Genomic DNA, 19,404 nt, shown 5'->3' on the forward strand with positions numbered 1-19,404 from the left:
GATGCGTAAATTAGATAATAGCATTGTATCAATGTTAATTTCCTTATCAGTACATTAGATAATACAGCATTGTATCAATGTTCATTTCCTTAATTTGATGATTGTACAGTAAGCTAAGTAAGATGTCCTTATTTACAGGAAATACTCTAGTAAGGAGTTTAAAAAACACCTTTAGACTCGGCGTGGTGGCTCACACCTGTAATCCCAGCACTTTGGGAGCCCGAGGCGGGTGAGGTCTCCCAAGGCGGGTCCGATCTCCTGAGGTCGGGAGTTTGTAGACCAGCCTGACCAACATGGAGAAACCCAATCTCTACTAAAAATACAAAATAATCTGGGCATAGTGGCACATGCCTGTAATCCCAGCTACTTGGGAGGCTGAAGCAGGAGAATCGCTTGAACCTGGGAGACAGAGGTTGTGGTGGGCCGAGATCGCACCATTGCACTCCAGTTGGGGCAATAAGAGTGAAACTCTGTCTCAAAAAAATAAAAAATAAAAAACACCATTCTTGCCCGGATGTGGTGGCTCATGCCTATAATCCTAGCATTTTGGGAGGCCGAGGCAGGTGGATCGCTTGAGGTCAGAAGTTCATGACCAGCCTGGCCAATATGGCGAAACCCCATCTCTGCTAAAAATACAAAAATTAGCGAGGCGTGGTGGTGGGCGCCTGCAGTCCCAGCTACTTGGGAAGCTGAGGCAGGAGAATTGCTTGAACCTGGAAGGTGGAGGTTACAGTGAGCTGAAATCGTGCCACTGCACTCCAGCTTGAGTGACAGAGCGAGACTCCATCTCAAAAAAAAAAAGAAAGAAAGAAAAGAAACACCATTCTGAAACTCACTCTCAAAGAATTCAGGATAAAAAACTATGTGTAGAGAGAGAAAAAGAAACCTCAGGGAAGGGTATAAGGGAATACTGTGTACCATGCCAAGAATACTGTGTACTATGCCAGGCTGGGCATGGTGGCTCACACCTGTAATCCCAGCACTTCGGGAGGCCGAGGCAGGTGGATCACGAGGTCAGGAGTTCGAGACCAGCCTGGCCAACATGGTGAAATCCTGTCTGTAATAAAAATACAAATATCAGCCAGGCATGGTGGCACACGCCTATAATCCCAGCTATTCAGGAGGCTGAGGCACGAGAACTGCTTGAACCCGGGAGGTGGAGAATGCAGTGAGCCGAAATCATAATATGTTGGAGTGCCAACATGGGCAAAAAAGTAAAACTCAAAAAAAAAAAAATGCCATACGAATTTTAAATTTTTAATGAAACACACAAGAAAGAAGTGAGATGAGAATGGCTAGGTGTGATGGCTCACATCTGTAAGTCCAGGAGTTTAGGAGGCCAAGGTGGGTGGATTGCTTGAGTTCAAGAGTTTGAGACCAGCCTTGGCAACATGACAAAACCCTGTCTCTATAAAATATACAAAAATTAGCCAGGTGTGGTGGCATACGCCTGTAATCCCAGTTACTTGAGAGACTCAGGCACGAGAACTGCTTGAACCCGGGAGGTGGAGAACGCAGTGAGCACACCTGTAGTCCCAGCTATTCAGGTGGCTGAGGCACGAGAATCGCTTGAACCTAAGAGTCGAAGGTTAGGTCGCAGCGAGCTGAGATCGTGCCACCGCACTCTACCCTGGATAACAGAGCAAGACTCTTGTCTCAAACAATAAAGGAGTGAGAAGACAGGATGCTTTTTCTTTTTTTTTTTTCTTTTTTTTTTTGAGACGGAGTCTCGCTCTGTCGCCCAGGCTGAAGTGCAGTGGCCAGATCTCAGCTCACTGCAAGCTCCGCCTCCCGGGTTTACGCCATTCTCCTGTCTCAGCCTCCCAAGTAGCTGGGACTACAGGTGCCCGCCACCGCGCCCGGCTAGTTTTTTTGTATTTTTTAGTAGAGACGGGGTTTCACCGTGTTAGCCAGGATGGTCTTGATCTCCTGACCTCGTGATCCGCCCGTCTGGGCCTCCCAAAGTGCTGGGATTACAGGCTTGAGCCACCGCGCCCGGCCCAGGATGCTTTTTCATTTCAGAATTTAGCAAATCACATTTCTTGGGCAGTGAATTTGACTGAGTTTTTTGAAAAGTCAGGACAGAAAAATAAATTTTTTCCTTTCACCACTTTAGAAGGAAAACACAGTATTTATACTGTCTTTTATTTCTGACCATGAATAGCACATAAATTAATCTTTAGTATTTCCCCCTAGAAATTCTATTGAGCAGAAATTAGCTGTTAGACCTTATAGTATAATTGTATCATTTGTGATAACGTATAGCATCTTAGAAAATGTGGCCCAACTAAATCAGCATGGTCAGCATGGTCCTAAGCTGTTTTAGTGAAGTGATCAAATATCAGAGGCTTTAAATAAACCCTGGACAGGTGGATTAAATTTCTCATGAAATGTTCCAATCTTCAGTTCAGCTATTTTATACTGTCCATTAAGTGAGAGCATAAACCAGATTTCATGGGTGGAGGGACAAAATTAACATTTTGAAATAACTTCTACTTATCTTAATCAAATAAGGTTCACCAAAATACTTCAACCAGTAATTTTTTTTTTTTTTTTTTTTTTTTTTTTTTTTTTTTTTTGAGACGGAGTTTTCGCTCTATCGCCCAGGCTGGAGTGCAGTGGCCAGATCTCAGCTCACTACAAGCTCTGCCTCCCGGGTTCACGCCATTCTCCTGCCTCAGCCTCCCAAGTAGCTGGGACTACAGGCGCCCGTCACCACGCCCGGCTAGTTTTTTTTTTTTGTACTTTTTAGTAGAGACGGGGTTTCACCATATTAACCAGGATGGTCTCGATCTCCTGACCTCGTGATCCGCCCGTCTCGGCCTCCCAAAGTGCTGGGATTACAGGCTTGAGCCACCGCGCCCGGCCTTTATTTTTATTTTTTTGAGACGAAATCTCACTCTTGTCCCCCAGTCTGGAGTGCAATGGCGTGATCTCAGCTCACTGCAACCTCTGCCTCCGCCTCCCGGGTTCATGCCATTCTCCTGCCTCAGCCTCCCGAGTAGCTGGGTTTACAGGTGCGTACCACCAAGCCCACCTAATTTTTTGTATTTTAAGTAGAGACAGGGTTTCACCATGTTGGCTAGGCTGCTCTCGAGCTCCTGACCTCAGGTGATTCACCCACCTCGGCCTCCCAAAGTGCTGAGCCACCGCGCCCAGCCGACCAGCAATGTTTTTGTCAGTGCTTCCCCATTACTTTATCACCACTTTTTTTTTCATGTTGTTTTCTCAAATAGGCATTATTTTATCTTCATTCCCTGAAACCACCTGGGGTGGATGCAGCAGATCAGTTTAATCTCTGAATTTACCCAATTACATTGTTTTTTCCAATCTGCTAATATCCTGTAATTAGGAACTTTGGACAGTCTCCAACAAAGACTCCAACAGTTAAACATAGATTGGACAACCTACCTGAAACCTACTGAAATTTACTCAGTTACCCAAATCAATTGACCTTCAAATCAAAAGATTTTATTACAAAATGGGACAAATAGTCTATGTAACCATCACGAAAAAGAAAGACAACTTTTTTTTTTTTTTTTTTTTTTTTAGTTTGAGACGGAGTCTCGCTCTGTAGCCCAGGCTGGAGTGCAGTGGCCGGATCTCAGCTCACTGCAAGCTCCACCTCCCGGGTTCACGCCATTCTCCGGCCTCAGCCTCCCGAGTAGCTGGGACTACAGGCGCCCGCCACCTCGCCCGGCTAGTTTTTTGTGTTTTTTAGTAGAGACGGGGTTTCACCGTGTTAGCCAGGATGGTCTCGATCTCCTGACCTCGTGATCCGCCCATCTCGGCCTCCCAAAGTGCTGGGATTACAGGCTTGAGCCACCGCGCCCGGCCAAGACAACTTTTATGTAGGTTTGGGTCCTTTTAAATGTAACATGTCAGAGAAAAATTAATCACATTAAAATAAATGTATTAAATATGTATCTTGATTTGCCATAGCAATTAATTAGAGACTATCAAGTCTGGAACAATGATTTGAGGAACTAGTTTTTCCTTTATACCAAGATGCCATTACACAAATTTTGTAGTTCTGACTTAACTGACGAAAGTGAAGCTATAATGTGTATGAATTCAATTATTCATTAAAAAGATAAATGCATTGAGTTGTAAACACAAGATATTCTATTGAAACTATGGAGAACACAAAGGTGAATACTACTCTACCCTTAAAGATTTGTAATGATTAATAAAAGCAGCCAGGTGTGGTGGGTGATGTCTGTAATTCCAGCACTTTGGGAGTCTGAGGTGGCCAGATCAGTTGAGCTCAAGAGTTTGAGACCAGCCTGGGCAACATGGTGTAACCCCGTCTCTATGAAAACTACAAAAATTAGCTGGGCATGGTGGTGTGTACCTGTAGTGCCAGCTACTTGGGGGACTGAGGTGGGAGGATCACTTGAGCCTGAGAGGTGAGGCTACACTGAGCCGAGATCTCGCCACTGCATTGTGGCCTGGGTGACAAAGCGAGACTCTGTCTCATAAACAAAACAAAAACAAAAAACCCCACATGCATAAAATAATAAATGCAATTAAAAACCTAAGCAAATTAATAGACTAAAAAGGACTTTATTTTATTTTTTAGTTTTGAAACAGGATCTCAACACGTTGCCCAGGCTGGTCTCAAACTCCGGGGATCAGTGGATTCTTCAAACTTAGCCTCCCACACTGCTGGGATTATAGGACTGGGTCCTAGCATCTGCTGACCACATTAAAACAAATGACTGGCTGGGCCCGGCGGCTCATGCTGGTAATCCCACCACTTTGGGAGGCTGAGGCTGGTGGATCACCTGAGGTCAGGAGTTCGAGACCACCCTGGCCAAAATGGTGAAACCTCATCTATACCAAAAATACAAAAATTAGCTGGGTGTGGTGGTATGTGCTTGTCATCCCAGCTAGTCAGGAGGCTGAAACAGGAGAATCACAAATCACTTGAACCCAGGAGGCGGAGGTTGCAGTGAGCCAAGATAGAGCCACTGCACTTCAGCCTGGGTGACAGAGTGAGACTCTTGGCTCACTGCAAGCTCCGCCTCCTGGGTTCACGCCATTCTCCTGCCTCAGCCGCTGGAGTAGCTGGGACTGCAGGCGTCCGCCACCACGCCTGGCTAAGTTTTTGTATTTTTACTAGAGACAGGGTTTCACCGTGTTAGCCAGGATGGTCTCAATCTCTTGACCTACTGATCCGCCTGCCTCGGCCTCTCCAAGTGCTGGGATTACAGGCGTGTGCCATCGCGCCCTGCCGGAAATATTTTCTTTTCTTTTTCCCTCCCTCCCTTCCTCCCTTCCTCCCTTCCTTCCTTCCCTCCCCCGCTCCTCTCCCCACCCCCTCCCCCAGCTACTCAGTAGACTGAGGCAGGAGAATCACTTGAACCCGGGAGGCAGAGGCTGCAGTGAGTCAAGATCACACCATTACACTCCACCCTGAGCAACAGAGTGAGACTCCCTCTCAAAAAAAAATAATAAAGAAAGAAAGAAAAAAAGAAAGAAAGAAAGAAAGGATCTCTGACAATTGGCCTAGGCTGGAGTGCAGTGGCATGATTACAACTCACTGCAGCCTGGAACTCCCAAGCTCAAATGATCCTCCCACCCTAGCCTCCTGAGTAGCTGGAATGACAATCATTAAGCCACTATGCCCAACCCACTTGTGTTTTTCTTGAAGAAATGGAGTCTTGCTATGTTGCCCAGGCTGGAGTGCAGTGTCTTTTCACAGGAGCTCTCACAGCATACCACAGTCTTGAGCTCCATAGTTCAAGCAATCACCTTGCTTTAGCCTTCTAAGTAGCTAGGACTACATGAGTGTGCCACTGTACCTGGCTGAAATCCACATTTTTTGGAAATATCCCTTTTTTTTTTTTTTTTTTTTTCCAAGAAGGAGTCTCGCTCTGTCACCCAGGCTAGAGTGCAGTGGCACGATCTCGGTTCACTGCAACCTCTGCCTCCTGAAGTCAAGTGATTCTCCTACCTCAGCCTCCTGAGTAGCTGGGATTACAGGGGTCCACCACCATGCCCGGCTAGTTTTTGTATTTAGTAGGCGGGGTTTCACCATGCTGGCCAGGCTTGTCTCGAACTCCTGACCTCGTGATCTGCCTCCTTCAGCCTCCCAAAGTGCTGGAATTACAGGCATAAGCCACTGGGCCCAGCCTAGTTCACTTAGTATTTTTATGAATATAAATTACACCTTTACTTGTAATTATAATCACTATCAAAAAATTACTAGTTGGGCAAGGTAGCTCATGCCTGTAGTGTTAATACTTTGGGTTTGCTTGAGCCCAGGAGTTTGAGACCAGCCTGGGTAACATGGCAAAACTTCATCTCTACAAAAAACATAAAAATTAGGCGGGTTTGGTGGTGCACACCTGTGGTCCCAGCTATTTAGGAGGCTGAGGTAAAAGATCAATTGATCCAGGAGGTCAAGGCTGCAGTGAGCCATGATCACACCACTACACTCTAGCCTGGGTGACCGAGCAAGACCTTGTCTCAAAGGAAAAAAAAAAAAAAGTAAAAACAAAGAAAACCACAGAATGCCAAGCTGTTCTAAACGGTTTTTTTATTTTTATTTTTTATTTTTATTTATTTATTTATTTATTTTTTGAGACGGAGTCTCGCTCTGTGGCCCAGGCTGGAGTGCAGTGGCGCGATCTCGCGATCTCGGCTCACTGCAAGCTCCGCCTCGCGGGCCCACGCCATTCTCCTGCCTCAGCCTCCCGAGTAGCTGGGACCACAGGCGCCCGCCACCGCGCCCGACTAATTTTTTGTATTTTTAGTAGAGACGAGGTTTCACCGTGTTAGCCAGGATGGTCTCAATCTCCTGACCTTGTGATCCGCCCGCCTCAGCCTCCCAAAGTTCTAAACATTTAACGTATTTTTATTTTTGTGTTTTTCTTATGTTTTGAGAAGGAATCTCCCTCTGTCACCCAGGCTGGAGTGCAGTGGGTGATCTCAGCTCACCGCAACCTCCAGCCCCTGGGTTCAAGCAATTCTCCCACCTCAGCCTCCCGAGTAGCTGGGACTACAGGCAACCACCACCATGCCTGGCTAATTTTTGTTAATTTCCTTTTTTTCAGTAGAGATGGGGTTTCACCATGTTGGCCAGGGTGGTTGAGCTCCTGACCTCAAGTGATTCACTGCCTCGGTCTCACAAAGTACTGGGATTACAGGCAATGAGCCACCATGCCTGCCTTTTTTTTTTTTTTTTTTTTTTTTGAGAGGTAGTCTCACACTGTCGCCCAGGCTGGAGTACAGTGGCGCAATCTCGGCTTACCGCAAGTTCTGCCTCCCGGGTTCACATCATTCTCCTGCATCATCCTCCCACGTAGCAGGGACTACAGGCGCCCGCCATCAAGCCCGGCTAATTTTTTGTATTTTTAGTAGAGATCCTGTGTTAACCAGGATGGTCTGGATCTCCTAACCTCGTGATCCTCCCACCTCGGCCTCCCAAAATGCTGTGATTATAAGCATGAGCCATCGTGCCCGGCCTTATTTTTTGTAAATATATAAAGATGGAGTTTTGTCATGTTGCCCAGGCTGGTCTCAAACTCCTGAGCTCAGGCAACCCACTAGCCTTAGCCTCCCAAAGTGCTGGGATTACAGGTATGAGCCACTGTGCCCTGCCTAACATATTTTAAATAATTTACCCAACTCCCCAATAATCCTATGATATGGTGTATATGTACATAAAATATTTAAAAATAAATAAAATATTTTAAAATGCTCTCACACATATATATACATATATATATAAATAAAATAACCAAACTCCTAGAATAAGTTTACTATTTAATATCTGGTTTCCTAGAATTCTGAAAATAATCTATGCTTTAATCAAATTCATGTGACATCACTAAATTTTACACATAGATGATAAAGACTTCAGAAGTACAGAAAAGGAGTTACTATTTAAAACTATGGGCCAACACTTGAGGAGGCTAAGGCAGGAGGATTGCTTAAGCCCAGAAGTTCAAGATCACCCTGAGCAACACAGTGAAACCTGGTCTCTGCAAAAAAAATTTAAAAATGGTCAGGCTTGGCCGGGCGCGGTGGCTCAAGCCTGTAATCCCAGCACTTTGGGAGGCCGAGACGGGCGGATCACGAGGTCAGGAGATCAAGACCATCCTGGCTAACACGGTGAAACTCCGTCTCTACTAAAAAATACAAAAAAACTAGCCGGGCGAGGTGGCGGGCGCCTGTAGTCCCAGCTGCTCAGGAGGCTGAGGCAGGAGAATGGCGTGAACCCGGGAGGCGGAGCTTGCAGTGAGCTGAGATTCGGCCACTGCACTCCAGCCCGGGCGACAGAGCGAGACTCCGTCTCAAAAAAAAAAAAAAAAAAAAGGTCAGGCTTGGCAGGGCACGGTTGCTCATGCCTGTAATCCCAGCACTTTGGGAGGCCAAGGAGGGCAGATCACCTGAGGTCAGGAGTTTGAGACCAGCCTGACCAACATGGAGAAACCCTGTCTCTGCTAAAAATACAAATTAGCCAGGCATGGTGGCACATGCCTGTAATCCCAGCTACTAGGGAGGGTGAGGCAGGAGAATCGCTTGAACCTGGGAGGCAGAGGTTGTGGTGAGCCAAGATCGCGCCATTGTGCTCCAGCCTGGGCAACAAGAGCAAAACTCAAAAACAAAAACAAAAACAATTAGGCTTGGTGGCACACACTTGTCATCCCAGGTACTCAGGAGACTGAGGTGAGAAGATCACAAGAGCCCAGTAGGTTTCTGCTGCAGTGAGCAGAGCCACTGCACTCCAGCCTGGGTGACAGAGTGAGACCCTGTCATAAAAACATATAAACCAACAAACAAAACTATGGGCCAGGGACGGTTGCTGATGCCTGTAATCCCAACACTTTTGGAGGCCAAGGCAGTAGGATCACTTGAATCCAGGAGGTTGAGACCACCCTGGGCAACATTTGAGACCCTTCCTTTATATTAAAAAACTTTTTTTTAATTAAAAAATAAATATGGCCACGCATGTTGGCTCATGCCTGTAATCCCAACATGCTGGGAGGCCGAGGTAGGCAGATCACCTGATGTCAGGAGTTGGCGGCCAACCTGGCCAACATGGTGAAACCCTGTCTCTACTAAAACTACAAAAAATTAGCTGGGCATGGTGGCACACACCTTTAGTCCCAGCTACTCAGGAGACTGAGGCAGGAGAATCGCTTGAACCCAGGAGGCGGAGGTTACAGTGAGCCAAGATTCCACCACTACACTCCTGCCTGGGTGACAAACCAAGACTCCATCTCAAAAATAAATGAATAAATAGGCCAGGCGCGGTGGCTCACGCCTGTAATCCCAGCACTTAGGGAGGCCAAGGCGGGTGGATCACGAGTCAGGAGTTCGAGACCAGCCTGGCTAAGATGGTGAAACCGCATCTCTACTAAAAATAAAGAAAATTAGCCAGGCGTGGTGGCGGGCACCTGTAATCCCAGCTACTTGGGAGGTTGAGGTAGAAGAATCGCTTGAACCTGGGAGGCGGAAGTTGCAGTGAGCTGAAATCATGCCACTGCACTCCAGCCTGGGCTACAGAGTGAGACTCCATCTCAATAAATAAATAAATAAGACACTATTGGCTGGGCACGGTGGATCACGCCTATAATCCCAGCACTTTGGGAGGCCGAGGAGGGTGGATCATGAGGTCAAGAGATTGAGACCATCCTGGTCAACGTGGTGAAACCCCAGTCTCCACTAAAAATACAAAAATTAGCTGGGTGTGGTGGTGTGCACCTGTAGTCCCAGTTACTCCAGAGGCTGAGGCAGGACAATTGCTTGAACCCAGGAGTTGGAGGTTGCAGTAAGCCGAGATTGCGCCACTGCACTCCAGCCTGGTGACAGAGTGATACTCTGTCCCCAAAAAAAAAAAAAAAAAAAAAAAAAAAAAAAGACACTGTTACCTCTGTTACCCACATTCTCTTGCATAGGCCATTTTGGTTGGCAAACCTTACCATCAAATGGTTGAAAATTTAATATATATATGTATATATTCTATATATAAAGAGAATATATACATATATATGAATGACATTGAAAGACATTCCATTATTAAAATTATTTCACTTAAAAATGAATTAAGAAGGCCAGGTGCAGTGGTGCATGCCTGTACTTTGGGAACCTGAGGAGAATGGATCACTTTGAGCTCAGAGTTCTAGACCAGCCTGGCAAAACTGTCTCTACAAAAAATACAAAAATTAGCCGGGCGTGGTGGCGTGTGCCTGTGATCCCAGCTATTTGGGAGGCTGAGGCTACAGAATCTCTTTTTTTTTTTTTTTTTTTTTTAGACGGAGTCTTGCTCTGTCGCCCGGGCTGGAGTGCAGTGGCCGGATCTCAGCTCCGCCTCCCGGGTTTACGCCATTCTCCTGCCTCAGCCTCCCGAGTAGCTGGGACTACAGGCGCCCGCCACCTCGCCCGGCTAGTTTTTTGTATTTTTTAGTAGAGACGGGGTTTCACCGTGTTCGCCAGGATGGTCTCGATCTCCTGACCTCGTGATCCGCCCGTCTCGGCCTCCCAAAGTGCTGGGATTACAGGCTTGAGCCACCGCGCCCGGCCCAGAATCTCTTGAACCTGGGAGGCAAAGGTTGCAATGAACCAAGATTGTGCCACTCCACACCAGCCTGGGCAACAGTGAGACCTGTCTCAAAAATAATAATAATAAATAAATAAGATCCAAACAAAAATTCAATAAAGTTATTAGTTGACTCTTTTTATCTGACTCATGACAATATATTCTAGTCAGTAAATGGAGAGCTATACAGTAAAGAAAGTACAACTCAGAAACAGTATGAATCCGGCACTATCAAAATACAAACACATACCATATGAGCCTAAGTATTCAAGATACAAGGCATATACTCTTTTGTGGACTAGGAAGAATTCAAGTCCTTTTTTTTTTTTTAAATAGCCTGAATGAAATTTTCCTTCCTTAAACCCGTCCAACTCCATTTGGCTTTTATTCACTTTGATTCTCTGTTTGGGATCATTCCTAGAAATCACAGAATGGACATGAGTCTTGAGTCACTGGAAATATACATGCTCCAGTGATCAACGAATGCCTGTGTTTGAGCTGGCTTAGTGAGAACTCAGCCCTGAAATCCAGTCTGATCTCTGGGCAAAATGCTGTATTACAATTTCTGGGTATACAAACCAGAAGCCCATTTGTGTCTTTGATTGTGTGAATAAACACTGATGGGTGAGCACACGTCCTTAACAGTTTTTGCCAGTTTATGACAAAATGAGTTCAATAAAGACCATGTGTTGTCATAAAACTAAATTATTAAATTTCTATGACCTTCCTGTGTTCTGATATTATCTTCTCATTTAAAAAAAATAAAGCTGGTATCCCCTTGTGAATACTTTCAACACCCACTCTGAATTTTTTCCTCACTGGCCCATTAAATCCAGAAGTCTGGGATTAGTTGCCTGGGACTATAAGGAACTATCACAATGACATGGTTTTTCTTTGTTTTGTTTTTTTCCTGAAGGATGGTCAAGCTTAGTATTTGATCTAGTACTTAAATTTGCAACATGTTGCTACAAGTAATAGAATGTTGCATTATAACCCTCCCTTTAAAAACTCTAAAGAAATTACTTTACCAGTGATTTATTTTACTAACTGAAACAATGTTATAGACAAATAAGCAGAAGAAAATCATTAGCAACTATGTTGTCTTTCATTCGTAGGGTTTTTTTGTTTGTTTGAGAGGGAGTCTCCCTCTGTGGCCCAGGCTGGAGTGCAGTGGCACAATCTCGGCTGACTGCCACCTCCGCCTTCCATGTTCAAGCGATTCTCCTGCCTCAGCCTCCCAATTAGCTGAGATTACAGTCACCTGCTACCACACCTGGTGAATATTTGTATTTTTAGTAGAGACAGGGTTTTACCATGTTGGCCAGGGTGGTCTTGAACTCCTGAACTCAAGTGATCCACTGGTCTCGGCCTCTCAAAGTGTTGGGATTACAGGCATGAGCCACCGCACCTGGCCTATTTATAGCTTAATAGAATTTTAAAATAAACAATGTAACTCAATTGTATCTAATTTAGTAATTTTAGCAGGGGAGGGTAGCTGTAATCCTAGCTACTCAGGAGAATGAGAAAGGACAATAGTTTGAGCCCAGGCGTTGAAAACCAGCCTGGGCAGCACAGCAAGACCTCAGCTCAACAAACAAACAACAAACAAACATAACCAGCATATAATTTAGTCCTTTTAAACCAGCACTGGTCTAGTATATATAAAAATAATTTATGGGCTAGGCATGGTTGCTCATGCCTGTAATCCCAGCATTTTGGGAGGCTGAAGTGGGTATATCACTTGAGGCCAGGAGTTTGAGACCAGCCTGGCCAGCCTGGCAAAACTGCGTCTCTACTAAAAATACAAAAAAAAAAAAGAATTAGCTGGGCGTGGTGGCACATGCGTGTGTAATCCCAGTTACTCAGTAGGCTGAGGAAGGAGAATCATTTGAACCCAGGTGGCAGAGGTTGCAGTGAGCCAAGATTGCACGACTGCACTCCAGCCTTAGCGACAGATTGAGACTGTCTCAAATAAATAAATAAATTCAATAAAAACAATTTATAAATTATTGGAATATTAAGTAACTTTCCCTGGATGATGTCTTCCTTCATCATCTCGGCAATTTTTGCTTGTTTCCTCACTGTAACCTCCACCTCCTGGATTCAAGTGATTCTCCTACCTCAGCCTACCGAGTAGCTGGGATTACAGGCATGAGCCACTGCGCCTGGCTAATTTTGTATTTTTAGTAGACATGGGGGTTTCTGTCTGTTGGTCAGGCTGGTCTCGAACACCCAACCTCAGGTGATCTGCCCGCCTCGGCCTCCCAATGTGTTGGGATTACAGGCATGAGCCACTGCGCCCAGCCCCACTTGTTCTTTATCAGCGTCATCAAGGAATGAAGGAAACAGAGAAGAACAAGTCAGTGCCGAACCCTGCAGGAAGATCCCTCAGTTTCCATTTTGCCTTTCTAAAATCAGCCCCTGGAGACACTCTGCTGGTTTAATATCCACTGACATTTCTTTATATTTGTTCACCCAGCTCTTCCAAATACTATTGTGATGATATTTTATAATTAAATAGCTAGAAAATATTCCTTACCAGCCAAAAAGACTGATTACAGAATGTAGAAATGCATCCCCTCAAGGATGCTCATGCTTGTTTCGAAATAATTTTAGATTTACAGATGAGTTGCAAAAATAGTATAGAGTTCTTACATACTCCTCAGCCATCTTTGCCTAATGTTACCATCTTACGTAATCATGGTTCTAGTACTATTGTTCACCCTACCATGCTACCCCTGTGGTCAGTAGTCATGCTCAGCATGTTGTTTTCCCTTCCAGGCCTACATTCCACCTTCCATAACCCTCTTACACGTCCCAGAAGGCTGACCAGCGTGTACTGCATCAGAAGTCTCCCCTTTCACTCTGGCTCCCCATTGGGATCAACCAATCAAAGCAGCAAGAGACTGGAGAGCAGGGCATTTATCCCACACCCACCCCCTCCTTGACTCCTTGCAAGAGCATCTCTTTACCAAAGGTTCCAGCCCATGCTTCCTCTACTCAGCTGGAGCTACATTACCTGGTTCCCAGTCACCATCCCCCTTCAGGCCTAGGATTAGTAATAGCTCTGGCTTCATTAGACCTGGATTTCTTCACCATCCTTAGTTCTTTCCTTAACCCTCCCCACACCATTTAAAGTAATTCATCTATTAAACTCTGTTCAAACCCCCAATCGACTGTGCTGTCTGAGTTTCTCCAGGGACAATGACTAACAATCTAACAAAATTAATATCACCTTAAAATCGACTTTCTTAAAGGGAATATACACTCCTACTTACCTGCCCCCACCACACACACACAAAGTAAAAGTTATTTACACAAAGGTTTCTTCCAAGAGGAATTCTAAACCACATCACTTAAAAGGCCAAGTTCATGATTCAAAGACTGGAATTAGACCACATCTCTACCTAGATCAAGAGTCAAGGAAATGCTTGTGTTTCCAATAATAACATTGCTAACAAGATGTCATCTATGTATGAAAATAACTAGTGATCACCAATAGGCTTGAACAGGAAGCTGATGTTGAGCCACCCCCACCCACCACTGGTGCACCATTAGCTGATACCCATTCTGGCCTTTAGAGTGCTTTGGCCAGAACTATCATTTCAGCTACAGGAAGAATCTCTAATCAGGATTTAGATCACTATTTAGTTTTTAATTTTGAAGTACAATAGAATGAATATAGGTATAAATAAGGATAATAGTTTCCTTTTTTTTTGGAGACAAGGTCTGATTCTACTGCTGAGGCTGGAGTGCATATAGCTCATGTGATTATAGCTCACTGCAGCCTCCAACTCCTAGGCTCAAGCGATCCTCCCTCCTCAGGCTAATGAGTAGCTATGACTACAAGTGCATGCCATCGCATCCAGCTAATTTTTAAATTTTTCATAGACACAGGATTTTGCTACGTTTTGCGGGCTGGTGTTAAACTCCTGGCCTCAGGCAATCCTCCTGCCTTGGCCTCCCAAAGTTCTGGGATTACACGGATGAGTCATCACACCTGGTGGATAATAGGTATGTTTTTAAGAGGAGAGGGATATGACATTCCAGCCAATTTCAGCCCCACAACTAGATTCAGTAGTTATCAGGTTCAGATCAGTGTAGGATGAAACAAGTCTCAAATTCTATACCCAACTTCTTGAATCACGTTCTTCACCTATCCAACTACTTTCTAATACATGATGAAAATGAAAAGTCAATCAGGATACCTGCAGCATCCACACTGACAAAGAGTAAATGATCCAGGAGATTTCACAGGAAGCAGACTAAATTTCTGGAATAATGCCAAATGTAAAGACAGCAAATTATGATGGAAGATCAAATCATAACCTGTGAGATTCCCATCACTGGTCCCCCAGGAAGCATCCTCCTAGAACGTTGAAGTCCTCACTCATAAAACCTTAAGCTGATAGTTGTATTCCTCTCCCACTCTCCTTCCCAAACACAGGTTTCATTTTCTTATGTCTCCTATAGGATTATATAATATTCTACATTTGCTCTATGAATTTTATACACATCAAGCTAAAATCCAAAAGTTTTTTTTTTTTTTAGCATTTCTACTGTGAAGCAGAGAAACAAAGCTTTCTTTGGATGAGAAAAAAAATTATGTCTAACAGAAAGTGTAGAAAAACAGTTTTAAATGCCAACATCAGAAATTTTTTTCCTTTTAGAATATTTTCCTGCTCTTGTACAACAATTGCTAACTATAGAGGAACGTGAGCAACAATTTGGTTCTGCTTGCTATTGCAGATGAAATGTGGCCACCCACAGGTACTTTTTTTCTTTTTCTTTTAAGTCAGAGTCCACTACCATGATTCCAAAAAGCAACACATGGTATATTTACTTTTTAAATTTATTTCAGGTGACAGGACACTCACAATCTAACAAAATAAACATAGAATTAGATTGCATTCTCAAAGTCCAATTCTACTTCCCAGCCAAGGCAGGAGAAGATATAGATACTAGGTTTGGTCTGTATTAGTTTTCTCCATATAGTCTATCCCTTTCTCCTGCTAACCCCCATCGACAACTCCAACGAATGAAAGCCATTTATAAGAGTAAGACTACAACTATTTCTCACAAAATGCCTGAGATGGATATAGCCAAGACAGAAAGTATAGAAGGAGGTTTTAATGATAAACTTCTATCTTTGTTGGAAGGAAAAGGAGAAAAAGGGAGTTGATGGATCAGCACAAAGAAGAAAAACAGAAAAGGGTTTAATTTACCTTGAGAATAACCATGATTCTATTTGTCCAGGCCCAGTGAAAATTTGTGTCAAGCAATTTCATTCATTTCACAGTGCCTGGCACATTGCTGACTGTGTGGTAAATATTAAATAAATACTTGTTGGTTGATGAAACTGGTACATAAAAACGCTGTATATACACAGGAAGCAGAAACTCAATGTGGTCAGGCAAATTTGAAAGCAGGGCAAGGTTTGGTTCTCCGTGTCAACATTTTCAAGTTACACACTGGGGCAACAAATGAAATAAAATTCTGCCACATTCATAGTTCAACATGTTGTTCCTCTTTCAGTGCTAAAACTTTATATGTAAAAAAGGAAAGCTAGGATTAGGTAAAACTATTTTAAATTAAATGTACACAAAATAATTAAAGACAAGTCATTTTATTGCTTAGTATTTCTTCATGAATTTAAAAGGTGGCTTGCAAAGGTTGCTTACATTTCTAATAGCAATACACCACTTGAAATCTTAAACACATAAGCACCTATTTGCTAGACTAAAGCTAGCCTTGAACTTTTAGTGATGCCATATGCTTTTAAATTAACCCTTCTAAACACTGTACAAATCTCATCACACAGACTGTGAGCTTATAACTGAATTAGGTTACCACTAAATACTCATCAGGCAAACTACAGAAAATAAAGAAAACATGCATATTCTTATGGCTCCATGAAAGCCAAAATTAAAGATGATATTATGAGAATTTGAGATTAAACAACTATAATTTGGCTGTAAGATCTCCACGACTTACACATTAAGTTTAACTAAAATCTCTAAGGACCTTTTTCTTTGGAAAAGAATCATACATTTTAAAATAGCCTTTAATGGACAGTCTATTAAAATCACAATGGATCATAGATGTCAACTTCAAATAGTGCCTTTCTTCTAAAGGGCTTAAGTTTACACACTGGTGCAACACCACAAATGCAGATGTTACAAAGGGAGCTATAAAGAAAAACAAATTTTATTCACAACCCTCTGCATACAAACTTTTCCTTCTGTAGACTTGTGTGGAGTTGAAAATAAAGGATGCTAATATGCACATTATGCAGCACATCAAAAAAAAAAAAGAGAAAACACTTTAGTTGAGTGGAAATTCATCCATCTACTGAAAATCTGGGAGAATTCACATATACTGTACTCCAAATATACCCAAGTGCAGAAAAATACTATATGAAATGGAAAAATAATGAAATATTATTTAATCAACAGCTGATTACCTTTAAAACTTTGGGCTTCTTTTCCCTCTGGGGCCTCTTGTTTTCCTTTATAACCTAAAAAAAATCAAATTGCAAAATGAGCCTCTGTTTAAGAAATAAAATCAGCTCCCACATCCCCAAAATTTTTGGCTATTTCTCTGTAAAACTATTTACACCATTTAAAATCATCAACATGTTTGCTAGGCAGAACCTAAAGAGCGTATGTAAAATGTATACTTTAAAAGTCACTAAAAAAAATCTTGCATAAAGATTGAGTAGGGAAATACCCTTTTTTCCCCTTAAAGTCTGTCTTAATTAGCCTCTGCATTCTTCACAGCGAAGCCCACGAGGTAGCCATCTTGCTTGCTTCTGCAGAGGAAGCCTCTACAGTGGAACAGTTCTGCAAACTGCTTTTTGGTATTATTATCATGGTGTTTAAAGGCAGCCCTGGCCTGCCAGCACTGTAGACGTGCTGGGCATGCCTTTTGCAAAAACAGCCCCACAAAGAGTGCAGCCAATGGCAATGCAGAGCTTAGCAACTCCAAAGTGATCTTCTCAGCCTAGCCCTTCCTAGACAAAGGATCTCCTGTGCGGCTCGGCTCTCACCACAGGACACAGGCAGCCACAAGCTGCGACATGGAGTTCGCTGCAGAGGATCTGGTCGCGCCGAAATCACAGGAGGCTTCAGCAAAAACAATGCACACAAATCCCCCAGGTCACCACCATTGGATCGATGGCAGAGCCTTCCTGATTAGTAACCTCTTGGCGGCTCCGAGAGCAGGTCTGCATGGGGGAGGGGTGCGCTGCTGTGCCTCCAATGTACAGGAGACATAACTGAGCCTAGGGGGCCATTTGGGCTTGTTGAAACTCTGGAAGGTATTGTGCATTTTTACTTTATAAGGCAAGGCTAAATATTGGCGATATTTAAGGCAGGGAGGTTATGTGAGGACAGTGTAGGCTCAGCTGTTGGGCTGCATGTCTCATTCCTCGGGAACCACACCTCTTTGCAGCAGGCGCCTTGCCCAGAAACACAGCAATTTGATTTCTGTCAATAAATGTCCAATGACAATGGCAAATTAAAAAATAACAGTAAAGCCACTGAAAAGGAAAAGGACAGGATGAGAACAAAAAGAAGGGGAGGAGTTTTCAAAATACACTTGCCACTCTGAGTGGCTAGAGAGAAAGGACTTTCTCTCTCTTGCTCTGGGCATTTCTGATGACCTTCATTTCCAAATAAAAATTCTCCCCTACCAGAAGGAAAATTAGGACTCATATCTTTGGGATAAAAGGATACCTTTGGCTCTTCTGTCTCCCAAGATCAACTGTCACTGAGCATCTATATCCACAGACCTGCCAAGCAAGTCCGTGGGGCCGGTCTGTGCACCAGACTCGCGGTCAGACAGAGCCACCCACTTCCTAGGGATCAGGACCTGAGCCAGGGGTAGAACAAGCCACCATCTCCCAACACACACCTGGACTGCCCCCACACACAGTGGGTGGTAGGCAGTGGGACAGCTGGCACCACAGCTGGCACCTGCCAGACACTGGGAAAGCTGGACCAGGAGCCGTGCCCCCCACCACCCCTCTTAGCCACCTGGCATTGCAACAGCGGCAGCAGAGCAGGACAGCTGTGGTGAGCTGGCTGGTCTCAAGGTCACTGCCAAAATGCAGTGCAGAGGGCAGTCACAGTCCCATCACAGCCACCTTGACAGCTGCATAGATCTGGGGAAGACAGCCCTAGCTCCAGCCTTGCAGGGCCAAAGTTTCAGCAGCACATTTGGGGGATTGGCAGGAGGGCCTCCCCGGCTGCTCAGCCAAAGATGGGTTTTCCACTTGCAGTTGGATTCAGAACAGATTCCCACAACCAGAAATCGGGAACAGAGTGAGGGCCGGAAGGCCTGCATTTCATCACCCTTGATTCCTAGCCTTTCAGTTTGCCACAAAAGCATGCTTTTCATTTTGGAACGTGAAGTCCAGCATGCGCTGTTTTTCCACTTTTAAATTACCTCTCACTCACCCACTCCTCACCCACATTTTTAACAATCTCATGTAAGAAAAAAACTACTGGCCGGGCACAGTGGCTCATGCCTGTAATCCTAACCCTTTGGGAGGCTGAGGCAGGAGGATCATCTGAGGTCAGGCGTTTGAGACCAGCCTGGCCAACATGAAACCCTGTCTCTACTAAAATACAAAAATTAGCCGGGCATGATGGTGGGTGCCTGCAATCCCATCTACTCAGGAGGCTGAGACGGGAGAATCGCTTGAACCCGGGAGACAGTGGTTGCAGTGAGCACCACTGCACTCCAGCCTAGATGGCTGAGCGAGACTCCGTCTCCAAAAAAAAAAAAAAAAAGAAAAAAAAGAAAAATAAAGCCTAATGGATAGAATATGGAGTTCTCAACTCTTCCTT

At 44.2% G+C, this 19,404-nt stretch overlaps 1 protein-coding gene across 1 annotated transcript in view; it reads right to left on the reverse strand.

The window, feature by feature from the left end:
- The window catches only part of TET1 (tet methylcytosine dioxygenase 1), a 144,605-nt gene that overhangs the window by 82,389 nt on the left and 42,812 nt on the right, over positions 1–19,404 (reverse strand). The window contains exon 3 of the mRNA XM_025395915.1: positions 17,016–17,069. Coding sequence (XP_025251700.1) covers positions 17,016–17,069 — 54 coding nt within the window. The remainder of the gene's footprint in view (positions 1–17,015; positions 17,070–19,404) is intronic.

The sequence above is a fragment of the Theropithecus gelada genome, chromosome 9 (assembly GCF_003255815.1).
Source record: "Theropithecus gelada isolate Dixy chromosome 9, Tgel_1.0, whole genome shotgun sequence".
NCBI lineage: Eukaryota > Metazoa > Chordata > Mammalia > Primates > Cercopithecidae > Theropithecus > Theropithecus gelada.